The sequence below is a fragment of the Rhinichthys klamathensis genome, unplaced genomic scaffold, assembly GCF_029890125.1.
Source record: "Rhinichthys klamathensis goyatoka isolate OS25496 unplaced genomic scaffold, OSU_Roscu_1.1 h1tg000120l_1, whole genome shotgun sequence".
Classification (NCBI taxonomy): Eukaryota; Metazoa; Chordata; class Actinopteri; order Cypriniformes; family Leuciscidae; genus Rhinichthys; species Rhinichthys klamathensis.
Genome location: NW_026606657.1, coordinates 420,514 through 441,380, shown reverse-complemented (window position 1 = coordinate 441,380; position 20,867 = coordinate 420,514). Strand labels below are relative to the sequence as shown.

Here is a 20,867-nt window from a genome sequence, read left to right as displayed (position 1 = left end):
CCTGTAATAATTTATGTCTTCTGTTGAACACAAAAGAAGATATTTTGAAGAATGTTGGTAATCAGACAGTTGATGGACACCATTGACTTCCATAGGGGAAAAAATACTATGGAAATCAATGGCTGCAGTCAATGTTTGATTACCAACATTCTTCAAAATATCTTCTTTTGTGAATCAAACAAATTGAGGGTGAGTGAGTGATGACAAAAAAAATCATTTTTGGGTGAACTGTCCCTTTAAAGGCAAAAGCAATGGGGAAAAGAAATGCTGAAATGCTTCCCCCTTCCTGACATTTAATTTCTTCTTTCACTTCCATCTTCGAGTCCTGAAAATAAACCAGAACAGACTCATTGTTATGGCTCTCTGTTTTGTAGTAATTTTCTCAATCCCAGGAATATTTGGTCTTTGTTAAAATTGGGTAACCTGCTGGATCTGTGTGTGTGTGTGTAGACACTGGACGAGCTCCAGACTTTGCTGGCAGGTTTGAGAACCGGTACACAAACCGCAGCCCGGTAGGCCTCTTCCTCTCTCCTTCATGCTGTCCACACTCCCCACGGACTCTTGTTAACTTGCTAAGGCATGTTCACATCTGCGGAGAATTATCACAATGTGTTATTGCTTACCAAGTAGAATTATTTTATCAGACGGAGAGAGTGAAAGTGTGTTGAGTTGCGTGTGTGAACAAGGTCGCTGGTAACTTCACAGTTTCTATCGCTATGAGAAATGACACGTGACATGCACATGGAAAATTAAAATCTTTCAGAGATATATAAGTTATATCAACTATATCAAAATTTAACTCAATCTCAACTTGTGCTACCCACCCCACTCCAATGTTTTCAAAAACAGCTATTTCTACTGGTTATACCTTGGATTTAATACTGTAAATTTACAGATAAATATAGCTACCAATGCTGACTAAAAAAAAATCCACTTTTACTAAAAAGCAAAGCAAAGTAGAGAGAGAGAGGACCAAAAGGGTATGTTAAACTGCAATTTAAACACTAAACTGTTTTAGTTGATAATGCATAACCTAATTTTTAAGGTTACCTAATAAAAAAAAACCTAATTAGCATGCTTTTGCATGGACAAGCACACAAATTTCTACAGAAAATTCTAATTGTATTTTGAAAAATCTACTAAAAGAGTAGATTTTTCTAAATATAATTAGAATTTTCTGTAGAAATTTGTGTGCTTGTCCATGCAAAAGCATGCTAATTTATGGCTGATATGGGCTGCGTCCAAAATCACATACTCTCAAGTATCTACTATTATTACTTCATGGCCGCTAAAAAAGTATGTTCTATATAATATGAATTTAATCTGAACACTCACCATGTTGTCACTGTCATGTGACCTACCGGTGTCACTTCACTGCCTTTCACAAATCCTTTCCCGTGGCCTCATGGGATACTAAAGTGTCCATCGTATGCACACTCAGAATCTTTCCAGAAGTCTGTGAGAGCACTGTGAATTCAGACATACTCTTGTCGCATACTGATTTTTTGCCAACTATATAGTAGGGTAGTATGTGGTATTTCGGATGCAGCCATGGTCTCTTGATAAGTCCCTCCTTCAATGTAAGTTTTTTTTACCCATGCATGTTTTCATCCACCTCACTTCTTGGTGAAAGGTGAAATCAAAACCAAAAAATGTGCAGCCTTTTGTGTTGCATCTCATGTTCACATCGTTTTGAAGTTTCACTTTTCCCAAGTGCAGTTTTTGAAAAGTAGATGTTGCAATTCCTTTATATGGAAGGCACTAGTATACACTCCCATGCCTGGAAGCACATGCATCTGGAGACTCCCCCCTCTGACAGGCTTTAGAGGAGCGCAGTAGGAGGCCGGCTGGATTGCAGAGATGGAGTGGAGTGGAGGAGAAGAACCCCTCGTGTTTGAGGGGACTCCTTAAGGAACACAGGAATGTGGGGGCCGATCAAGGCGAGCTGCAGACGTCTTAGACACTTATTGGTAAACAGCAGTTGAAAAGATAGTCCTCTGCATTGCCAGAATGCCTTATCACCTAAAAGCAGACGTGTCACCTGTCTTTGTCATTTAAATACAAAGATATTTCAAACGAATCTTGCTTTAATGTATAAATATGAATGGAATGTCAGGGCGCTTCTTTAGACCACGATTAGAGTGAGCAATGAAAAAGTAGCATAATTTAGCTATAAGTGATTGTAGAAATTCACCCACAGAATCCAATATGGCTTTATAAAGTCAAGAAGCCAATGCCCTGCACTAATAATCCTCAAAATGTGCTAAGACATGAAGCGCAGATATTGACCTATTGGCCCATAGCAACATTAAACTCTATCCAAAGCAACTTCCATTACCAGAAGTGCCCAACAGAAGAACAATTTAGCTTTGTCTGGTAGCTTTGTTTCTTTTCTTTTTTTTGTAATATCATTCATCAGGTTATTTTTTAAATAATATTTACACTGACTAAAATGACCTGAGATCAACCCAAGTGCATGTTTCAATTACAACATGCTCATGAATATTTTAATTACATTTTATCTCGCAAATGAAGTGCCAATTATGAATTCTGTCAAACACATTCCAGTGCCAGAAAGAAACTAACAATATGAAAAGCATGAAACATTTGGTTCAGTTTCATTCAATTGCATCCGACTATTGGTGATTCTATAAGCCATCTCTTGCCATACGTGAGAGATTGTCCATGAGTTTTCTTGGCGATGATTTTCCGGGGTAGGTCGCCAGGTGTTTCCCTGACCCTTCCCATTACATGGCTTGGGACTCACACACACACACGTATTCACACCTACGGACAATTTAGCGCCTCCAATGCACCTATACTGCATGTTTTTTGTTTTTTTGTGTGTGTGGGAAACCGGAGCACCGGGAGAAAACCCATGCAGACACAGGGAGAACATGCAAACTCCACACAGAAATGAACATTTTTCTTTGAATACAGCAATCTAAATCTATCTAAAGTTAGACTTTAGGGTTAGAAAAACATATTGCAGCGGGTAAATCCTCTGTAAAGGAGCCATTGCTCTGCCCAGAACACCATGGACATTAAACTGATATCAAGATCTATTGACCCAAATTAAGATCCTGCTGTGTTCCTGATTACCCCTTTTGACATCCTTGTGGTGGGATAAAATTTCAATTTTCTTAAAAATGAGCCCCTTCTGTTCAGTTTCTTTCTTTTTAACAAAAAAAAATCAAAAAAAAAAATCAGATAAGAACACTGTTGTGTCACATATATATAAATCTAAGATTTAAAATCCAAAAAAAAAAAAAAAAAAAATCGAAATCAAGTTTTAGGATTTCTAAATAAGAAATGTTATAAATGAATAGATTTAATTCAGTTAAAAAAAGAAAGAAAAAAAAACATATAGCTGTATTTCTAGATTACTACTAAAAAAAGCACATTTGTGACATCACAAAGAAAAATAATACATATACAGTCTTAAAAATAAAGGTTCCTAAAGGTGGTTTTCGCAGCGATGCCATAGAAGAACCATTGTTTGTTCCCCAAAGAACCTTTCAGTCAAGCGTTCTTACAATAACCCTTTTTTTCTTAGTGTGAATAACATTCGAACAATCTAAAGAACCTTATGTGGAATGGAAAGGTTCCATGGAATGCCGACAAAGAACCTTTATTTTTGAGAGCGTAGATGCTCTTTTCAGCTTTTTTATCATGGTAGTTTATTTGTCATTCAAATGTGAAGAATGCCTCAGATGTATTGCACTCCATTCGCTAGATTTATGTATGTTTTTGAAGAATACGACCTTGGTTTTCTACAAAACTGTCTTTGTGATCTCAGGGAAACTTCAGACGAACAGACAGGCTATAGGGCCATATCCTCTTGCGTCCTGCGAACTGAAGTCTGACCTCTTGAACTTGCGCGCTCAAACAGGGCCTGGACACTCCAGAGTGTGATCAGGTCGCGACCCAGCAGGGAGGTCACAGTGAGTTAAGTATCTTTCTTAAACGTAGGGGTGAGAGCTCTTATCTTTAATGAAGTGTGACTATCCTGCGCTGCCACTGTCTGGCCTGACCGCCCTCTCGGCTAAAGGCACGCTATGAAGAGGAGACGAGATCTCATCTAATCTGCCCGACTCCAAAAAAAAAAGAAGGCTTTTACGTCCATAAAGCCCTTCAATGGGAATGATGTGTTTCCATCATCCTCCAGGACCAATCTACGTATACAAGGCCACTCAAACTGATCTGATCGTGGCATCTCTGGAATCGTTCTCTCATTTCTTTCATTTACAGATGCCACATTCACATGCAAATTGCTGGACGAAGGCCATTTACTAAAGTTTATGGTTAAGATAAACGTAAGATTTCATCAAGAAACAAAGTGAAATGGTTTGAAGTTGCAATGTTACAATGTTAAAATCTATTATTTTATGAATAATAGAATAGAACCTAATATTTTACTTAATTGCAATACATTCAAATGGTTTGACAGTGGTTTGCTAAAAAATGCTGGGTTGTTTCAACCCAAATTTGGGTCAAATATGGACAAACCCAAATGTTGGGTTAAAAATGGAATTAAAAAAACGTACAGTTGAAAGTGAAAGTTGAAGTTGGGTTAAGATTTTAAATGACATTTTTAACCCAACATTTGGGTTTGTCCATATTTGACCCAAATTTGGGTTAAAACAACCCAGCATTGTTTAGAGTGTATGCATAACTGTAATATCATGAGCACTTCAGTTTGGTCAATGCCGATGTTTGGTTTACATGCCATTAATGCATATTTAATATTTACTTACCCAATCAAGAGTTTTGACATTGCTAGTGTGGAAAATGCGCTATAACAGTTTCTGTTTACACCCTCTGATATAGAAGCGGAGACCCTGTAAATCAAACATTCATTAAAAGTTACAAACATGAATGTATAAGCTTATGTTTTGCTCTTAAATAAAAGAGTCATGAGACTCTTACAAACCTTAATCACATGTGATAAACACACCGAGATGTCTTAATCAGTTAGCATCCCTCTTTTCACCAGAATGAAGGAAACTCTCTGTTTACCCATGATGAAAGTGGCAGGATCCATTTTGCATGCAGTCCGAATTAGTTTCAGTGAATCCATCCACAAGCCCATGACAGATAAAACAGATCATTTGATCCATGACTCGTGAAGCCAAACTCTCTTCACCCTGTAAGATAACAGATCACATGCTCACACTTAAAACAGTCACATCTGTAAAACAGACTGTGAACGCAGGTATATAATATCTGTTATATTAATGAGGAGCGCCACAACAGTTCCCTTAACTGGATAGTCTCCAAGCTTGAATCATAGTAAATGTCCAAAGAAGGCCTTTAAAATAAGCATCAAGCTACTGAACATGTTGGGCCGTTTTTTGTGACAACTTGCCCCATGTAGCTGGTATCTTGTGTAGGAACACAATTATGAAACACAGCAATTCATGAAACAGCAAAAATAAAAAAGGTTGCATAAAAAAAAATTAATCCATTGTTTTGGTCAACAGATATTGTAAGTAATAAATTCAGCCCGTTCTCATCCCACGGCGTCATGTAACTGAGCTTTTGACCATGCGTCAACATGCCGACGCACATGGTACCCCTTAAGAGACGCGCCTCCTAGTGGTCTAACCCTAACCCTACCCCAGACCTAAACCTACCCATAAGGGAAGCGTCATCTAACTGACGCTAAAGGGTGCCATGTGCGTCGGATTTAGACGCATGGTCAAAAGCGTCAGTTAGATGACGCCTGAGGATGAGCGTCTCATATTGACGCTTAAAGGGTACCATATGCGTCGGCATGTTGACGCATGGTCAAAAGTGTAGTTAGATGACGCCTTGGGATGCGAATGTGTTGATAAATTGTATAAAATTGCAAGAAAACACGTGACAACTTGCCCCAACCAGACCTTGTCAGTTCAATCATTTGTTTAATATCAATCATCATTATACTCTATATACTGTTACATACGGTACATTAATTTTATGTCAATGTGGTTACTAACTCATATTAGCACAAACATGATGGTGTTTGAATCCAACATTTAAAACAACTACTAAAACAACAAAAACATTTGAGCATTTGAGTCAAAATCTTATATTTACCAAAATATAGTCCATAACCAGCTTCTGTCTCCTCCACACCATAATGTTAAAAAAGCAGATTAAAACCATTACGATGAAATGGTGGCATATAATGAGTCAATCATCTTCAGTTTGGATTGTATTTATGATGATGGGCATAATAGATTCGGTGGATTTGCTTGTTTTCTATTCATTCTGGGGTTTATTTTTCACTTAAATAAATATTAAATTGATATTTGGTACAGGAACAGTGGATTAAAGTTGCTTGAAAACTAAAACTGAAGGTCTAAAAAGCATTTATTTATACATTATCAGCCGATTTATGTTCTCTGCTGTGGTCTTATAGCGAAGATTATCAACTTATTTACCACTAATTACAAAACTTCTAAATGATTTGACACTGGCTCAACCACTTACACTTATCATATAAACATAGTATATAGAGGGAATATCAAAATCTTGTTGCTTTAAACAGACCTTGTCCTTAAGTGAGGAATTCTCTTTTTTTCTGGTGCGTTATCTGGTCATCCGAACAAGCTGGACAGGACAGTCACGGATGATTACGGCCTTAAAAGCTTGTCTTATGGTCCACAGGAGCATGAGATCTTCACAAGAGCATCAGACACACGTGAAAAGAATGGGAGTTTTCAGCTCAACTCTCTCTGCTGATCCACCATAAAAGATGCATTTGGTTTGCCCTGCATCTGGATCTGTCCATTCACTATTTATTCATTTAAATACTTACTTCAACTTTCCAGGGCAAGTTTAATGACGATAAACTTTATAAAACAGTGATGTGGGAGTACACCAACTTAGAGCTGGGCTTTTCCATGCTGGTGTGACAGCCAGGAAAAGGGTGAAAATATATACAGTACCGGTCAAAATTTTGGAAATATTACTATTTGTAATGTTTTTGAAAGAAGTCTCTTATGCTCATTCAGCCTGCATTTATTTAAATCAAAAATACAGATAAAACATATACTATTGTGAAATATTATTACAATTTAAAATAATGGTTTTCTGTTTTAATATACTTTAAAATATAATTTATTCCTGTGATCAAAGCTGAATTTTCAGCATCATTACTCCAGTCTTCTGTGTCACATGATCCTTCAGAAATCATTCGAATATGATGTATTATCAATGTTGGAAACAGTTGTTAATAACATACTAACAACAATTATGTTAACAGTTGTGCTGCCTAATATTTTTACAACCTGTGATACTTTTTTTCAGGATTCATTGATGAATAAAAAGTTCAAAAGAACAGCATTTATTAAAAATAGAAATCTTTTGTAACAATATACACTATCCTTCAAAAGTTTGGGGTCAGTAATTTTTTTCTTTCTTTTTTGAAAGAAATTTATATTTTTATTCAGCAAGGATGTGTTAAATTGATTTTTAAAAAATTACAGTAAAGATTAATGTTAGAAAATATTTCTATTTTGAATTAGAAACAACATTAAGCAGCACTTCATGTTTCCAACATGATAAATACATCATCATATTAGAATGATTTCTAAAGGATCATGTGACACTGAAGAAATTATGCTGAAAACTCAGCTTTGATCACAGAAATAAATTATATTTTAAAGTAGCCTGTATTAAAATAGAAAATTACATTTATAATAATATTTAATTTAATATTTATAATAATAATAATAATAATAATTTACAATATTAATTTTCTTTCTGTATTTTTGATCAAATAAATGTATGAGCATAAAAGATTTATTTTAAAACATTAAAAATAGTAATGTTTGCAAACCTTTGACCAGTACTGTACGTCTGAATCATAGGTCTGAATAAATCATAGACAGTAAAGGAATAAATAAACTGTTTATTGTAAAATTCGTGTTTTCAAAAAGCAAAACAGGTCTTCGTAGAACAATACCGCCACCTAGTGTCTATACTTGTCACATTACACCGACGCAGCATATATAGACATGAATATTAATGACGTTACGCTGCGGTTGAGAACATACTGACGTCACGGAAAGTACTTAATATTCATAAGCAAAGCCTTTGCAATAGTAGGATCAAGAAACACTTCCGGTCCGCAAGAAAACATGTCGGCGCCCTTGCGAATGTCATGTTGTTGACTGTCTTTATATTGTATGTGTTCAAGCGCTACCACAAACACGTTAAGCTTATATTTTTATAATATTACAGACGTTTCTGCATGCAGTTACCGGATTTATAAGGTATGTGGGGGTTTTACGCGAAAACTGGTTCATATTATGCATGCTCTCAATTATTTTAGTTGGTCATTATGGCATTTTATAAATATGTTTTTTTTTATTTACTATTTTTTGTTGTCAACAGGGAATCTGTCAATCATGGTCCATTTGTGTAAGTACTGTTAATGCTATGACGCTATTTTGGTCCTGGAGACTCACATTTGGGATGTTTCTCTAATCTAATGCTGGCTTCTCGTGCTGTCGGAAATATCCTACTTGCACTTCTGAAGTCGTGATCTTATCGCATTCAAATTTTGACTTGAGAGGGCGTTCGTGTCCTATTTATTAACTAGGAAACTAGTAACTTATTTCCGATAATTCCGATAGCACGTGAAGGCAGCATAACACACAAGATTCAACTTAACATCTGAAGTTGAGACTCCATATTCTGAAATGTGTGTCAAATAAAAAAGGCACCTAAAATGTAGCATCCATGACCAGGAGTCTTCCTGCTTTACTTCAGAATTAAAACCTCATGTTTCTGATACAAAACACTGCCTCTGCTGCCCTAGTGAAAAATAAATAGCATAAAATAAATGTATTACTTCGGACTCGGAGCCCTTAAAGGGACCTTTGCAAAAATAAAAACATACAGACTTTCAGAAACGTACTCGTGAGCAAGTGAAAGTCTGTATATTTCTATTTTCGCAAAGGTCCCTTTAGGGGCTCCATATATTTCAAATTCATTTTGGTATAGCCCGTATACCAGAAATACATTTTCATATGTATGTACTTAATATAAATACCTGCAATCGTACTTTTGGAATACTAAATTGATATTGCCTACTTAAAGTCTGCTAAATTGGAACGACTAATTTTGTACTTAAAGGGATATTGTTCCAAAAATGAAAATGATCCAATGATTTACTCACCCTCAAGCCATCCTAGGTGTATATGACTTTCTTCTTTCAGCCAAACACAATCTGAGTTGTATTTAAAAATATCCTGGCTCTTCCAAGCTTTGTAATGGGAGTGAATGGTAATTTGAAGCCCAAAAAAACAGATCTATCGAAACTCAAGCTTCTCCAACATTTCTCTTTAAAAAATTCTCGTTTTAGACTTCTAATTCATGACGATTTTTTATTTTTTTTTGCTCTATCCTCTGCACTTCAGCGTTTGTCAATACGTCATGCGTCGGGTCAGAGGTCACACTCACGTTCGGCCGTTATCGGACTCCAGTGATTACAGGTCATAAACTTATTAATTTGGATATTCTTACAAAAAACACATCGCTTCTCTTCAAAAGGCCTTTATTAACCCCTGGAGCCGTATGGATTACTTTTATGAAGGATGGATGCACTTTCTGGAACTTCAATACTATTCACTCCCATTATAAAGCTTGGAAGAGCCAGGTTATTTTTTTAAGATAACTCCGATTGTGTTCGGCTGAAAGAAGAAAGACATTCACCTAGGATGGCTTGAGGGTCAGTAAATCATGGGATCATTTTCATTTTTGGGTGAACTATCCCTTTAAGTACAAAATTAGTTGTTCCAAATTTTTACATCTATCCCTATGTAACTATCCCTTTAATGCAAAAATAGTACTGAGGTCCGACTAAAGATATATTTAAGGATATTTGATTGTGCTAAAGTGGAACTATTGCAAGTACACTTTCAATATCTTGCATTTAAAGACTATTATACTAATAGTGGTATTAAAGGGATAGTTCGGCCAAAAATGATATTTAACACATGCATTACTCACCCTCAAGCCGTTCGAGATGCATATGTCAATCTTGTTTCAGACGAACACATTTTCAGTTATTTTAGAAAATGTCTTAGACCCTTCAGTGGATATAATGTGAAGCAATGGGGTCCACCTCCTTTAAGTCCCAAAATGTGCATATATCCTTCACAAAAGTAATCCATCCGGCTCCAGGGGGATAAACGAAGGCCTTCTGAGGGTAATCCGTGCGGTTTTGTCGTAAAAATATTAGTGCTGTCAAACGATTAAAATATTTAATCGCGATTAATCGCATTAATGTCATAGTTAACTCGCGATTAATCGCATTTAATCGCACATTTTTATCTACTCTAAATGTCTCTTGATTTCTTTTTTTCCCATTATTTTTTTCTCATTTTAATGCTTTTCAACATGGAAAAGTGGATCGGCTTGCTTTGTGCAAATGTTTTTTATTGAAAACAATATTGGCATATACTGTTCAATTTCACACTAAAACATTATCACTTGGAGCAAATAATCTCTCACACAATATAACACTGTCCATCAATAAAAGGGTGAAATAAATACTGACGAGGTCCTGATATTGACGAGGGGTCGGAGAATTCGCATCAGCTGTGTGTGTGTGTGTGTGTGTGTGTGTGTGTGTGTGTGTGTGTGTGTGTGCTGGCCATCATCAAGTGGTATTCAGACTGGACGTGCTGCGATGATGATAGCTCAGTTCACAACGACAAAACACACAGATCACTTTGGTCTCGTCAATGGAACCATTTGGCAACTTTTTAAAAGTAAACTTTCCATTCAGAATCTTATTGGCATCCATTTCGGCGTCTCACGCTCGTCATCCACTCAAAACTGGACGTTTTGAACGTTCCTATAACATTCAGAAATAACGTTTTTATAACTTAATGGGAACGTTATGAAAACATTCTTATAACCTAAAATTGTTAGCTGGGGAAGAGGAGAGATTCGCGATTGCACTGAACACGTTTTAAGTGCAGGCATATTCTCTGAGTGAGCCCAGAGAAAATTCTTACAAGAGCAGCGTGTATCTGAGAGCGCGCGCGACTCGAGCAGAGAGATTCGTGCTCGGCACATTATATTCCGCGCGCGAGCAGAGAGATTCGCGCTCGCGCATCCGGCTCGCAAGCCCAAACAAGTGTGTGCGGGTGCGGCGTGCCTGTTGTTTTGTTTCCGGTCTAGCTAGATCCGCTTGCGCTTTCAAAACGTCCTCGCGTGCCGCAAGCCATTGAAATTAATGGGTTTCATAGCGCAGCGGCCCGCATGCCGTCCTGTTGCAAAAGCATGTGAAAAACAACCTACAAAGTTTGCTAGGCCAAAAAGACCGTTAATCGCGCGATAAAAAAATTAACGCCGTTAAAATGGGTTTGCGTTAACGCCGTTAATAACGCGTTTAACTGACAGCCCTAAAAAATATACATATTTAAAACTTTATAAATGAAAATATCTGACTTTCGGCACCGATCGACGCGCGTTCACGGGTGATGGAAGTCGGCGTACGAGGTAGGACGTAGCGTAGGAACCGTCGTGACGTAGACGTTCTTTTGCTCTGCACTCTGGCTGCGCAGGCGCGTTCGTTCTACGTCACGACGGTTCCTACGCTACGTCCTACCTCGTACGCCGACTTCCATCACCCGTGAACGCGCGTCGATCGTTGCCGGAAGTCAGTCGTATCCACTGAAGGGTCTAAGACATTTTCTAAAATAACTGAAAATGTGTTCGTCTGAAACAAGATTGACATATGCATCTCGAACGGCTTGAGGGTGAGTAATGCATGTGTTAAATATCATTTTTGGCCGAACTATCCCTTTAAAACATTTTAAATAGGCTTAATATTAAGAAATGTGCATTGTGCAATAAAGAAGTACTCCAAATAAAGTTTAATTATAATATTTATACCAGTTAGTCTCAAGCAATGTGTTAATGAATTTGTAGTATACTTAGTATGTAGTATATTTTCTTCACTAGGGTGTTTATGCATTGTCTTTGTTTTAGCATCTTTCCTGCTCAAGAAATATCACGGTGGGCATGTGGTCATCAGGCTGGCATTAGGAGGCGCCACTAACAGACCTTTCTACCGCATTGTGTCTGCTTATAATAAACGGGCGAGAGACGGTAAATATATCGAGCAGCTGGGCTCATATGACCCTCTCCCGAACATTCATAATGAAAAACTTGTCGCCTTCAATTACGAAAGGATCAAGTACTGGATTGGATGCGGCGCTCATACAACACCACCAGTGGCCAAACTTCTAGGTAAGGAGAAATTATTTTTTCATTTAAAAACAATGCTTAGCGATTACAGCAAAAGTCAAGTCACCTGATAACCGCATACTTTACCACACATTCTGCGACACTGATCTTTGTTTCCTCCGAGTAGGATTGGCTGGATTTTTCCCACTGCATCCAATGACAATAACGGAAGCAGAGCGGAGACAGAAAGCCACTTCGACGGAAGTTGTTCAAACAGACAGTCAAGACCAAGTGGAGCAGTAAAACCAAAATAAAGTGCTAATGATTGTTTTTTGTTTTTTTTATATATATTTTAAGGATTTTGGCAACAAGCTTCAGCACAGGCTTAAACTCCACGTGATTCAAATTTCCTTGTTACCCAATAAAATATAAAACAGCTTGGAAGATAAGAGACTGAAAGTGAATTCTGTAATCATTAAACTGTTGTAAACACATTCTCTCGTCACTGAGAACTAATGATCAGTTAACAAAAGAAATTAATAAATGATCTGGCCCGGGGAAACTAAACTCAAAAGTTGAAATGAACAGTGTTCTTTGTTTAATTTCAGGTCAACTGATCTGAACCTACAAATGTCTGCACACAATTGTGTAACTCCTTTATAGAAAGCCATGTACCGATGTATTTAACTGGATACACCCATGCACTGGTATTAAATCATTTTTATAATTTGTCAGAGGGCACAAATTCTTTCTGAGGTCAGCTTATTAAATACAAGAGTAATAAACATCAGCTATAAGCCCAGCAAATGCATTTTGTAAATCTATAACTTAAATCAGAGGAATGCGGGACGGTGCTTGTTAACGGACACACACGCCCGGCTCTTACACACTGTACATGTTTTTTAATGAGTCCTCTGACGTAGTCTGCTCATTCTTTTGTCATATACTATGTTAGTAAAAGTTTTTGATTTTGCTTGGCTCTGTAATTGCTGCTGCTATATTTTTGCATTCTAATGACTTTAAATATGTAAATGGTTTTAGAAGAACATACTGTTGAGACTATGACATTTCCATGTAAATGTAGTGAATCTGATTGCTGTTGGAAAGATAAGATGCAATACTGTTTGAATATTATTTTCTTATCTTTCATGATGGTTGTAAAACGCATGTAAAGTGTAATTCAATTTATCAATGGCGTGTCAAAAGATTGTATAAATGGCTGTGTATTCTGGCTTGCCAACATGAGTAATAGCTGAAATAGAATAGTGTCTTTGTTTTATACATTTAAACTTTGTTTTATTATTTTATTATGTAATAGTATTATAAGACTGCAGCTGCAGCTCTACTCTGCTGGCAAGCCACAATACATACATAATACGCTACACAAATTAATTGGATTGTTCTCTTTAGAAATGCACTATTGCTATTTTTATTTATTTATTTAGTGTTGCCTATATTATACAGCATAAGACAGAAGGTTAAAATATGAAATCTATCAAGAAAAAGATTTCTCAAACGTCACTCTTGGACACTCAGTTGTTGGTAACAAAAAAAAAAAAAGATTTCTTTATTGAAATAAAGTTGTAGTAAAATTAAATATAAACCTTAAAAAAAACTTTGATTAAAAAATAAGATAAGTTGAGTACTAAAATTGACTAAAACTGGGATACAAACAGCTAAGTAGAAATATATACACTACCGTTCAAAAGTTTGGGGTCAGTGAGAATTTTATTTTTATTTTTTGGAGGAAAGAAATCAATACTTTTATTTATCAAGAAATAATTAATTTGATCGAAAGGTACAGTAAAGACATTTATAATGTTACAAAAGTCTTTTGAACTTCCTATTTATCAAAGAATCCTAAAAAAAAAAAAAAAACTGTACAACTGACAGACCAACAACTGTTTCAACATTGATAATAATAATAATTGTTTCTTGAGCATCAAATCCTCATATTATACTGATTTGTGAAGGATCATTTGACACTGAAGACACTGACACTGGTGATGCTGAAAATTCAGCTTTGATCACAGGAATAAATTACACTTTACTATATATTCACACAGAAAACAGCTGATTTACACTGGAATAATATTTAATACTATAACTGATTTTTGTTGTATTTTTAATCAAATAAGCGCAGCCATGGTTAGCAGAAGAGAATTCTTTTAAAAGTATTTAAAATCGTACCGACCCCAAACTTTTGAACGGTAGTGTATATATATATATATATATATATATATATATAAAATAAAAAAAAGAATAAAAAAAATGACAAAAACACATCACTAAATCAAAATGAAATATAATATATAAAAATAAAAACTAATTCAAATAAATTCATAAATAATAGTATAAAAAACAATTCATAACTATAATAGTATATAAATCATTCTAAAATAACACTGGTGTTGGCCAAGCAGGCAAAGTGATGAGAACAATCAGTCAATACAAAATCCTCAAGAAGTAAGCGAGAAACAAAGGCGAGTCCACACCCTAAAATACACCACGTAATATGTCATGGAACGTGGAAACATGAATGAGATTTCATGTCCGTTCTTTCCACCATTGATGTCAGCTTGTCTTACTCATTTATACACAATTGTGTTACTTATTGCTGCAGTCTTAAATTGAAATAAGTCGACAATTGAAAGTCATAACAGTTCTCAATTCATCAGCCACACAATGCAAACTACAAATTAACTGAATCACACTACTTAAAAAATGCATGCATATAAAGGTAACAAATTATTAGACAAGATTATTTAAATTATTCAAAAGAAAAATCAGAATTATTGGAAGATTTAAGCAAGACTTGACTTCAAATTAAATGTAAAATTAAAAGCAATAAATTTATCGAACTATTTGTATGTATAATCATAAACTGGAGGTAAAAAAAGAAAGCCTGTAACAAAAAAAGGATACTTTGTGGGAGACACAATACACTTTCTACAAACTCTTATAAATTGAAATCTACAATTCAGAAACAAAAATAAGCACAGTACTGAAACCTACACAAGAACATCAGTCAGTTTCACTGTTCCAACCATCCCTACAGTGTTCAGGGCTTTGCTCAGGCCAGTCTAGCTCTTCCAAATGTCGCTTTTGTCTTGCTTAGTTCAGGACACTTTTCCCGGTTTCACAGACAAGACTTAAAGGGTTAGTTCACCCCAAAATGAAAACTCTGTCAGTAATTACTCTCCCTCATGTTGTTCAACCCCGTAAGACTTTCGTTCATCTTCGAAACACAAATTAAGATATTTTTGATTAAATCTGAGAGCTGGATCACTCCTCCATAGGCTTCTTAAGGGATTGAAACTGGCCGGCCCAAAAGTTATTAAAGACATCGTTAAAATAGTCCGAGTGACTACAGTGGCTCAATCTTAACTTTATCAAGCGACGAGAATACTTTTTGTGCGCAAAAAAAACAAACAAAAATAACGACTTTATTCAACTATTCATTTCCTTCTCTGTGGGCCGTGAGATTTCACGTAGTGTAACAGCGCAGCGCTTCTGTGTTGTACGTCACACGCAGGCTCACTATTGGCCGACGCTGGTCATGTGTGTGTCTGTGTGATGCGTGTGACGTAGATTTAATCAAAAATAGCTTAATTTGTGTTCCGGAGATGAACGAAAGTCTTACGGAGTTGGAACAACATGAGGGAGAGTAATTACTGACAGAGTTTACATTTTGGGGGGAACTAACTCTTTAAGCCTAATCCTAGACATTCACAAAGATAATGATACAAAAATGGCAAAAGAAATCAAAACTGTTTTAAAAACTTTTGGTCTGACTCAGCATGTACATGGACCCACACACAATCGTGGACACACTCTAGATTTACTTATCAGTAAGGGTCTAAACATTTCATCGATCGTTATTAAGGACGTAGCACTGTCTGATCATTTCTGTATTTTCTTTGATATATTGATCTCTCGTGCCATTGAAGCTAGATCTGTGTCTGTCAAGAAGAGATGCTTAAATGAGAACACTAGTGTGCTATTTATGAAGGCCATATCTTTAAAACCAAGCATATCTGCTGATTTTCTCCTTGATTATTTTAACTCGAAGGTTAAAGGTGTAATAGATTATATTGCTCCTGTGAAAGTCAGGAAGAATAGTGGTAGACAAAAAGCACCTTGGAGAAACTCAACAGCTGTGCAAAATATGAAAAGAACATGCAGAAGAGAAGAGCGCATGTGGCGGAAGACAAAACTTGTAGTCCATTATAATATCTACAAAGACAGCATCCATGCTTTCAATATGGAACTAGGCAAAGCTAGACAGACTTTCTTCTCAAATATTATAAACAGCAACTTAAACAACACACGCACTCTTTTTGCTACTGTAGAGAGACTGACAAACCCCCCAAGCCAGATTCCCAGTGAAATGCTCTCAGACGGCAAGTGCAGTGAGTTTGCTTCTTTCTTCTCTGAGAAAATCAATAATATCAGAAAGGTGATCAGCACATCCTTGAGTTGCTCTGGGGTCAGACAGATCAGACCACAACCTGAGAAAGTAGTTACTATGTCTATTTTCGAAGAAATTGATGGCAAAATATTGGAAGAAACCGTACAGCACCTTAAAACATCAACCTGCGCCCTTGAGCCACTTCCCACATCTTTCTTCAAAAGTGTGTTAAACAGCTTAGAAGCAGATCTCCTAAAAGTGGTTAATGCCTCACTTCTTTCTGGTAGTTTTCCAAACTCCCTGAAAACTGCAGTTGTCCAGCCTGAAGGGTTGGTCAAAATCCCTTGCCTCTTCAAATACATATATAATCATATATCATTTTGAATGGTTATATACTTCCTTTATAAAAATCAATAACCAAATATATTCATTATCACATAATAATTTTTATATTCTTGTGCTTGTGAAATTATATTTTCTTAAATGCATGGATGTAAGTAACCAGTTTCTTTTAGGTGCATTCCAATCTTACTTTGAGATTGCACGTAGTACACGCAGGACACGAAGGCCACGTAACCCACAAGGCCGTTTGTCTCTTTCTCTGGGATCAGTAGAAAGGTTAGAGGGTCCTAAAGGCAGCGTGGGCACATATGATTCTTCGCTGGACATATGGTCAAGCTATATTGAGCGTTACTATCAAACTTTAATTGTTGTATTAAAATGTATTCTTTCCAGTATATTTCCTTCCTTGGGAGTAAATGCCAGTTATCTGTTTTTCTCCTAAATGAGTGAATGTTTTAGCATTATGTTTTGGTATACTTAACTGATAATAAGGAGCTCAGACTCTTTTCAGCCTTGATGGGAGCTGTTATTTGCTAGTGTCTGTTATTTGTGTGTGTGTTCGTATGACATTCTATGTAGGTTCTGGACGGTCGGACCAGACACCCCGGCGCCCTTCACTAACCTGCGAGGCCACCACAGACCTAAATCCAATGAGTGGACGACAACTATCTTTACTAATGGCGATAGGCACCCCTATCTCCTCACATGTGTTAAATTGTTTAGGCTTTCATGTTTCTTAGCCAATGAGAATCATTCACCCTGTAAGCAATGACGTAGCTTAGACCTTGGAAATGGTATAACTGCTGTGATCTTTGTAACTGTAAGCGGGGCGGCCTACGAACTCCTGTGTGAGTCTTGAAGCTGACTTCTGCTGATGAAAATGCAAACTATCTTCAGTAAAACTTTTCTTTAATTTTTTATAATTCTGACTCCAGGTCTTCATTCTTCATATCTGGTTCGGTGTCTTTGACTGTATACCCCTTACAAGCCCCTCCTGAAAAAGATCAATCTGGATAAGACTATATTAAGCATCTATAGACCGATCTCAAATCTTCCTTTCATAGGCAAGATCATTGAAAAAGTTGTCTTCAATCAGGTGAACAAATTCTTAATCTCGAATGGATACTTTGACAATTTTCAATCTGGTGTCCGATCGCATCACAGCACAGAGACAGCGCTCATAAAGATAATAAACGATATTCGCTTAAATACTGATACAGGGAAATTATCAGTGCTGGTACTACTCGACCTCAGTGCTGCATTTGACACTGTCGATCACGACATACTTCTTGACAGGCTGGAAAACTGGGTGGGGCTTTCTGGGATAGTCCTAAAATGGTTCAGGTCATACTTAGAAGGGAGAGGTTATTATGTGAGTATAGGAGACCATAAGTCTGAGTGGACATCCATGACTTGTGGAGTCCCTCAAGGCTCAATTCTTGCGCCACTCCTATTCAACCTGTACATGCTCCCAATGAGCCAAATAATGAGAAAGAACCAAATTGCTTACCACAGCTATGCAGACGACACACAGCTCTACTTAGCCCTATCGCCTAACGACTACAGCCCCATTGACTCCCTGTGCCAATGCATTGATGAAGTGAACAGCTGGATGTGCCATAACTTTCTTCAGTTAAACAAAGACAAAACTGAAGTCATTGCGTTTGGAAACAAAGATGAAGTTCTCAAGGTGAATGCATACCTTGACGCTAGGGGTCTAACAACTAAAAATCAAGTGAGGAATCTGGGTGTGTCTCTAGAGTCAGACCTTAGTTTCAGTAGTCATGTCAAAGCAATAACTAAATACTATCATCTGAAAAATATTGCAAGAATTAGATGCTTTGTTTCAAGTCAAGACTTGGAGAAACTTGTGCATGCTTTCATCACCAGCAGGGTGGATTATTGTAATGGACTCCTCACTGTTATTTCCATAACACAGGCGTAAATGACAAAACATGAAGACAGTGACTCTTGCGTCCCAAAATCACCCCCCTCCGTCCCCCTCTCAACTCAGCCCAGCTTACTGACCTCTACGTCCCTCCTGCTGCTGAGACCTAACCACAATCTCACAATCTCTCCGCAGCCCAACCATACGCGCCAACCCGTTGACTAAGGCTGTCGAGCCCCACTGGTGCGTGAATAGGCAGTTTCAGTGGACAACGGTTCCGTATGGCATACTACCTACCGCAACACAATATCTGCCCAACCACCCGTCATTCACGCAATATACACAGGAACGTAATGACTGCAAATACTATGCAACCTATACAGATAACCTACAGTCTCTTCAAGTTTTATAGTATTAAATGCATTTGATCTGATTCAGCAGTATTATAAAAGGTAAGCATTATGTAAATGCTTGGCTAAAAAGATGCGTCTTTAATCTAGTTTTAAACTGGGACAGCGAGTCAGAGCCTCGAACAATATCAGGAAGGCTATTCCAGAGTTTAGGAGCTAAATGTGAGAACGCCCTCCCTCCTTTAGTGGACTTAGATATCCTAGGAATGACTAGAAGCCTCGAATTTAGTGATCTTAAAGAACGCGATGGATTGTAGGGCGATAGAAGGTCCATTAAATACACAGGAGCTAAACCATTTAGGGCTTTATAGGTCAGTAATAGTACTTTGTAATTGATACGGAACTTGATAGGTAACCAGTGTAGAGATGATAAAATTGGTGTTATATGATCATATTTTCTTGACCTAGTAAGAACTCTAGCGGCTGCATTTTGCACTAACTATAGCTTGTTTATTGAGGATGCAGGACAACCGGCTAATAAAGCATTACAGTAATCTAGTCTCGAGGTCATGAATGCATGAACTAACTTTTATGCATCGGAAAAAGATAGCATGTTACGTAATTTAGCAATGTTTCTAAGATGGAAAAAGGCTGTTCTTGTAACATATGAAATATGATTTTCGAAAGACAAGTTGTGGTCTAGTATAACTCCCAGGTCTTTTACAGTAGAGGATAAAGTAACAGGACATCCTTCTATATTAAAGTTGTATTGTAAGTGGTTTTGTGGATAGTTTTTTGGACCAACAAGTAATACCTCCGTTTTATCTGGATTTAGTAGCAGGAAATTATGCGTCATCCAGCATTTTATATCTTTAAGACACTCTGTCAATTTTGATGAGTTAGTGTTTTCATCTGGCCGTGATGAAATATATAATTGAGTGTCATCAGCATAACAGTGGAAATTAATTCCATGTTTTCTTATAATATTACCAAGTGGCAGCATATATATTGAGAATAGCAGAGGGCCTAACACCGATCCTTGCGGCACTCCATAGTCTACTGACGTTATCTTCGATTTTTCCCCATTTAAACAAACAAAATGGTAACGGTCAGATAAATACGATCTGAACCAGCTTAATGCCTGTCCCTGAACACCAGTGTAGTTTTGTAGTCGATCCAAGAGTATTTTATGATCGATAGTGTCAAACGCAGCACTAAGATCGAGTAGAACTAATATTGAGATACAGCCTTGGTCAGAAGCTAAAAGTAAATCATTTGTAATTTTAACTAGCGCAGTTTCTGTGCTATGATGCGGTCTGAATCCTGACTGAAATTTTTCATATATCTCATTTTCTTGCATGAAAGAGCACAATTGAGCGGACACAGTCTTTTCTAGTATTTTAGACATAAATGGAAGATTTGAAATCGGTCTGTAATTTGCTAAGTTATTTGGATCTAATTGCGGTTTCTTAATGAGAGGTTTTATTACTGCCAGCTTGAATATTTTTGGAACATGACCTAAAGATAAAGACGGGTTAATAATATTAAGAAGAGGCTCTTCCACTACAGGTAACACTTCTTTCAGAAATTTAGTTGGTATTGGATCTAATAAACATGTTGTTGGTTTAGATGCAGTGATAAGTTTATTTAGCTCTTCCTGTCCTATAGTTGTAAAGTGGTG

General features: G+C 36.9%; 1 protein-coding gene and 1 long non-coding RNA gene across 2 annotated transcripts; one reads left to right on the top strand and one right to left on the bottom strand.

Moving 5' to 3' along the window:
* Window positions 1-1,782: 1,782 nt before the first annotated feature.
* LOC130088526 (uncharacterized) lies at window positions 1,783-12,449 on the bottom strand. The gene is made up of 3 exons (XR_008807477.1): window positions 12,338-12,449; window positions 5,020-5,147; window positions 1,783-2,022 (listed from the first exon to the last, which is right to left on the bottom strand). It is a non-coding gene; the product is annotated as an uncharacterized LOC130088526 (long non-coding RNA).
* On the top strand, window positions 8,100-12,527 carry mrps16 (mitochondrial ribosomal protein S16). The gene is made up of 4 exons (XM_056255322.1): window positions 8,100-8,264; window positions 8,386-8,412; window positions 11,998-12,258; window positions 12,383-12,527. The coding sequence occupies exons 2-4, from the start codon at window positions 8,400-8,402 to the stop codon at window positions 12,496-12,498; spliced, it is 390 nt and encodes a 129-aa protein (XP_056111297.1). The 5' UTR covers window positions 8,100-8,264; window positions 8,386-8,399; the 3' UTR covers window positions 12,499-12,527.
* The last annotated feature ends 8,340 nt before the right edge of the window (window positions 12,528-20,867 follow it).

Coding starts and splice junctions, on each gene's coding strand:
- mrps16 (XM_056255322.1), top strand. Junction 12,259..12,382: donor ACCAGTGGCCAAACTTCTAG/GTAAGGAGAAAT, acceptor TCCTCCGAGTAG/GATTGGCTGGATTTTTCCCA.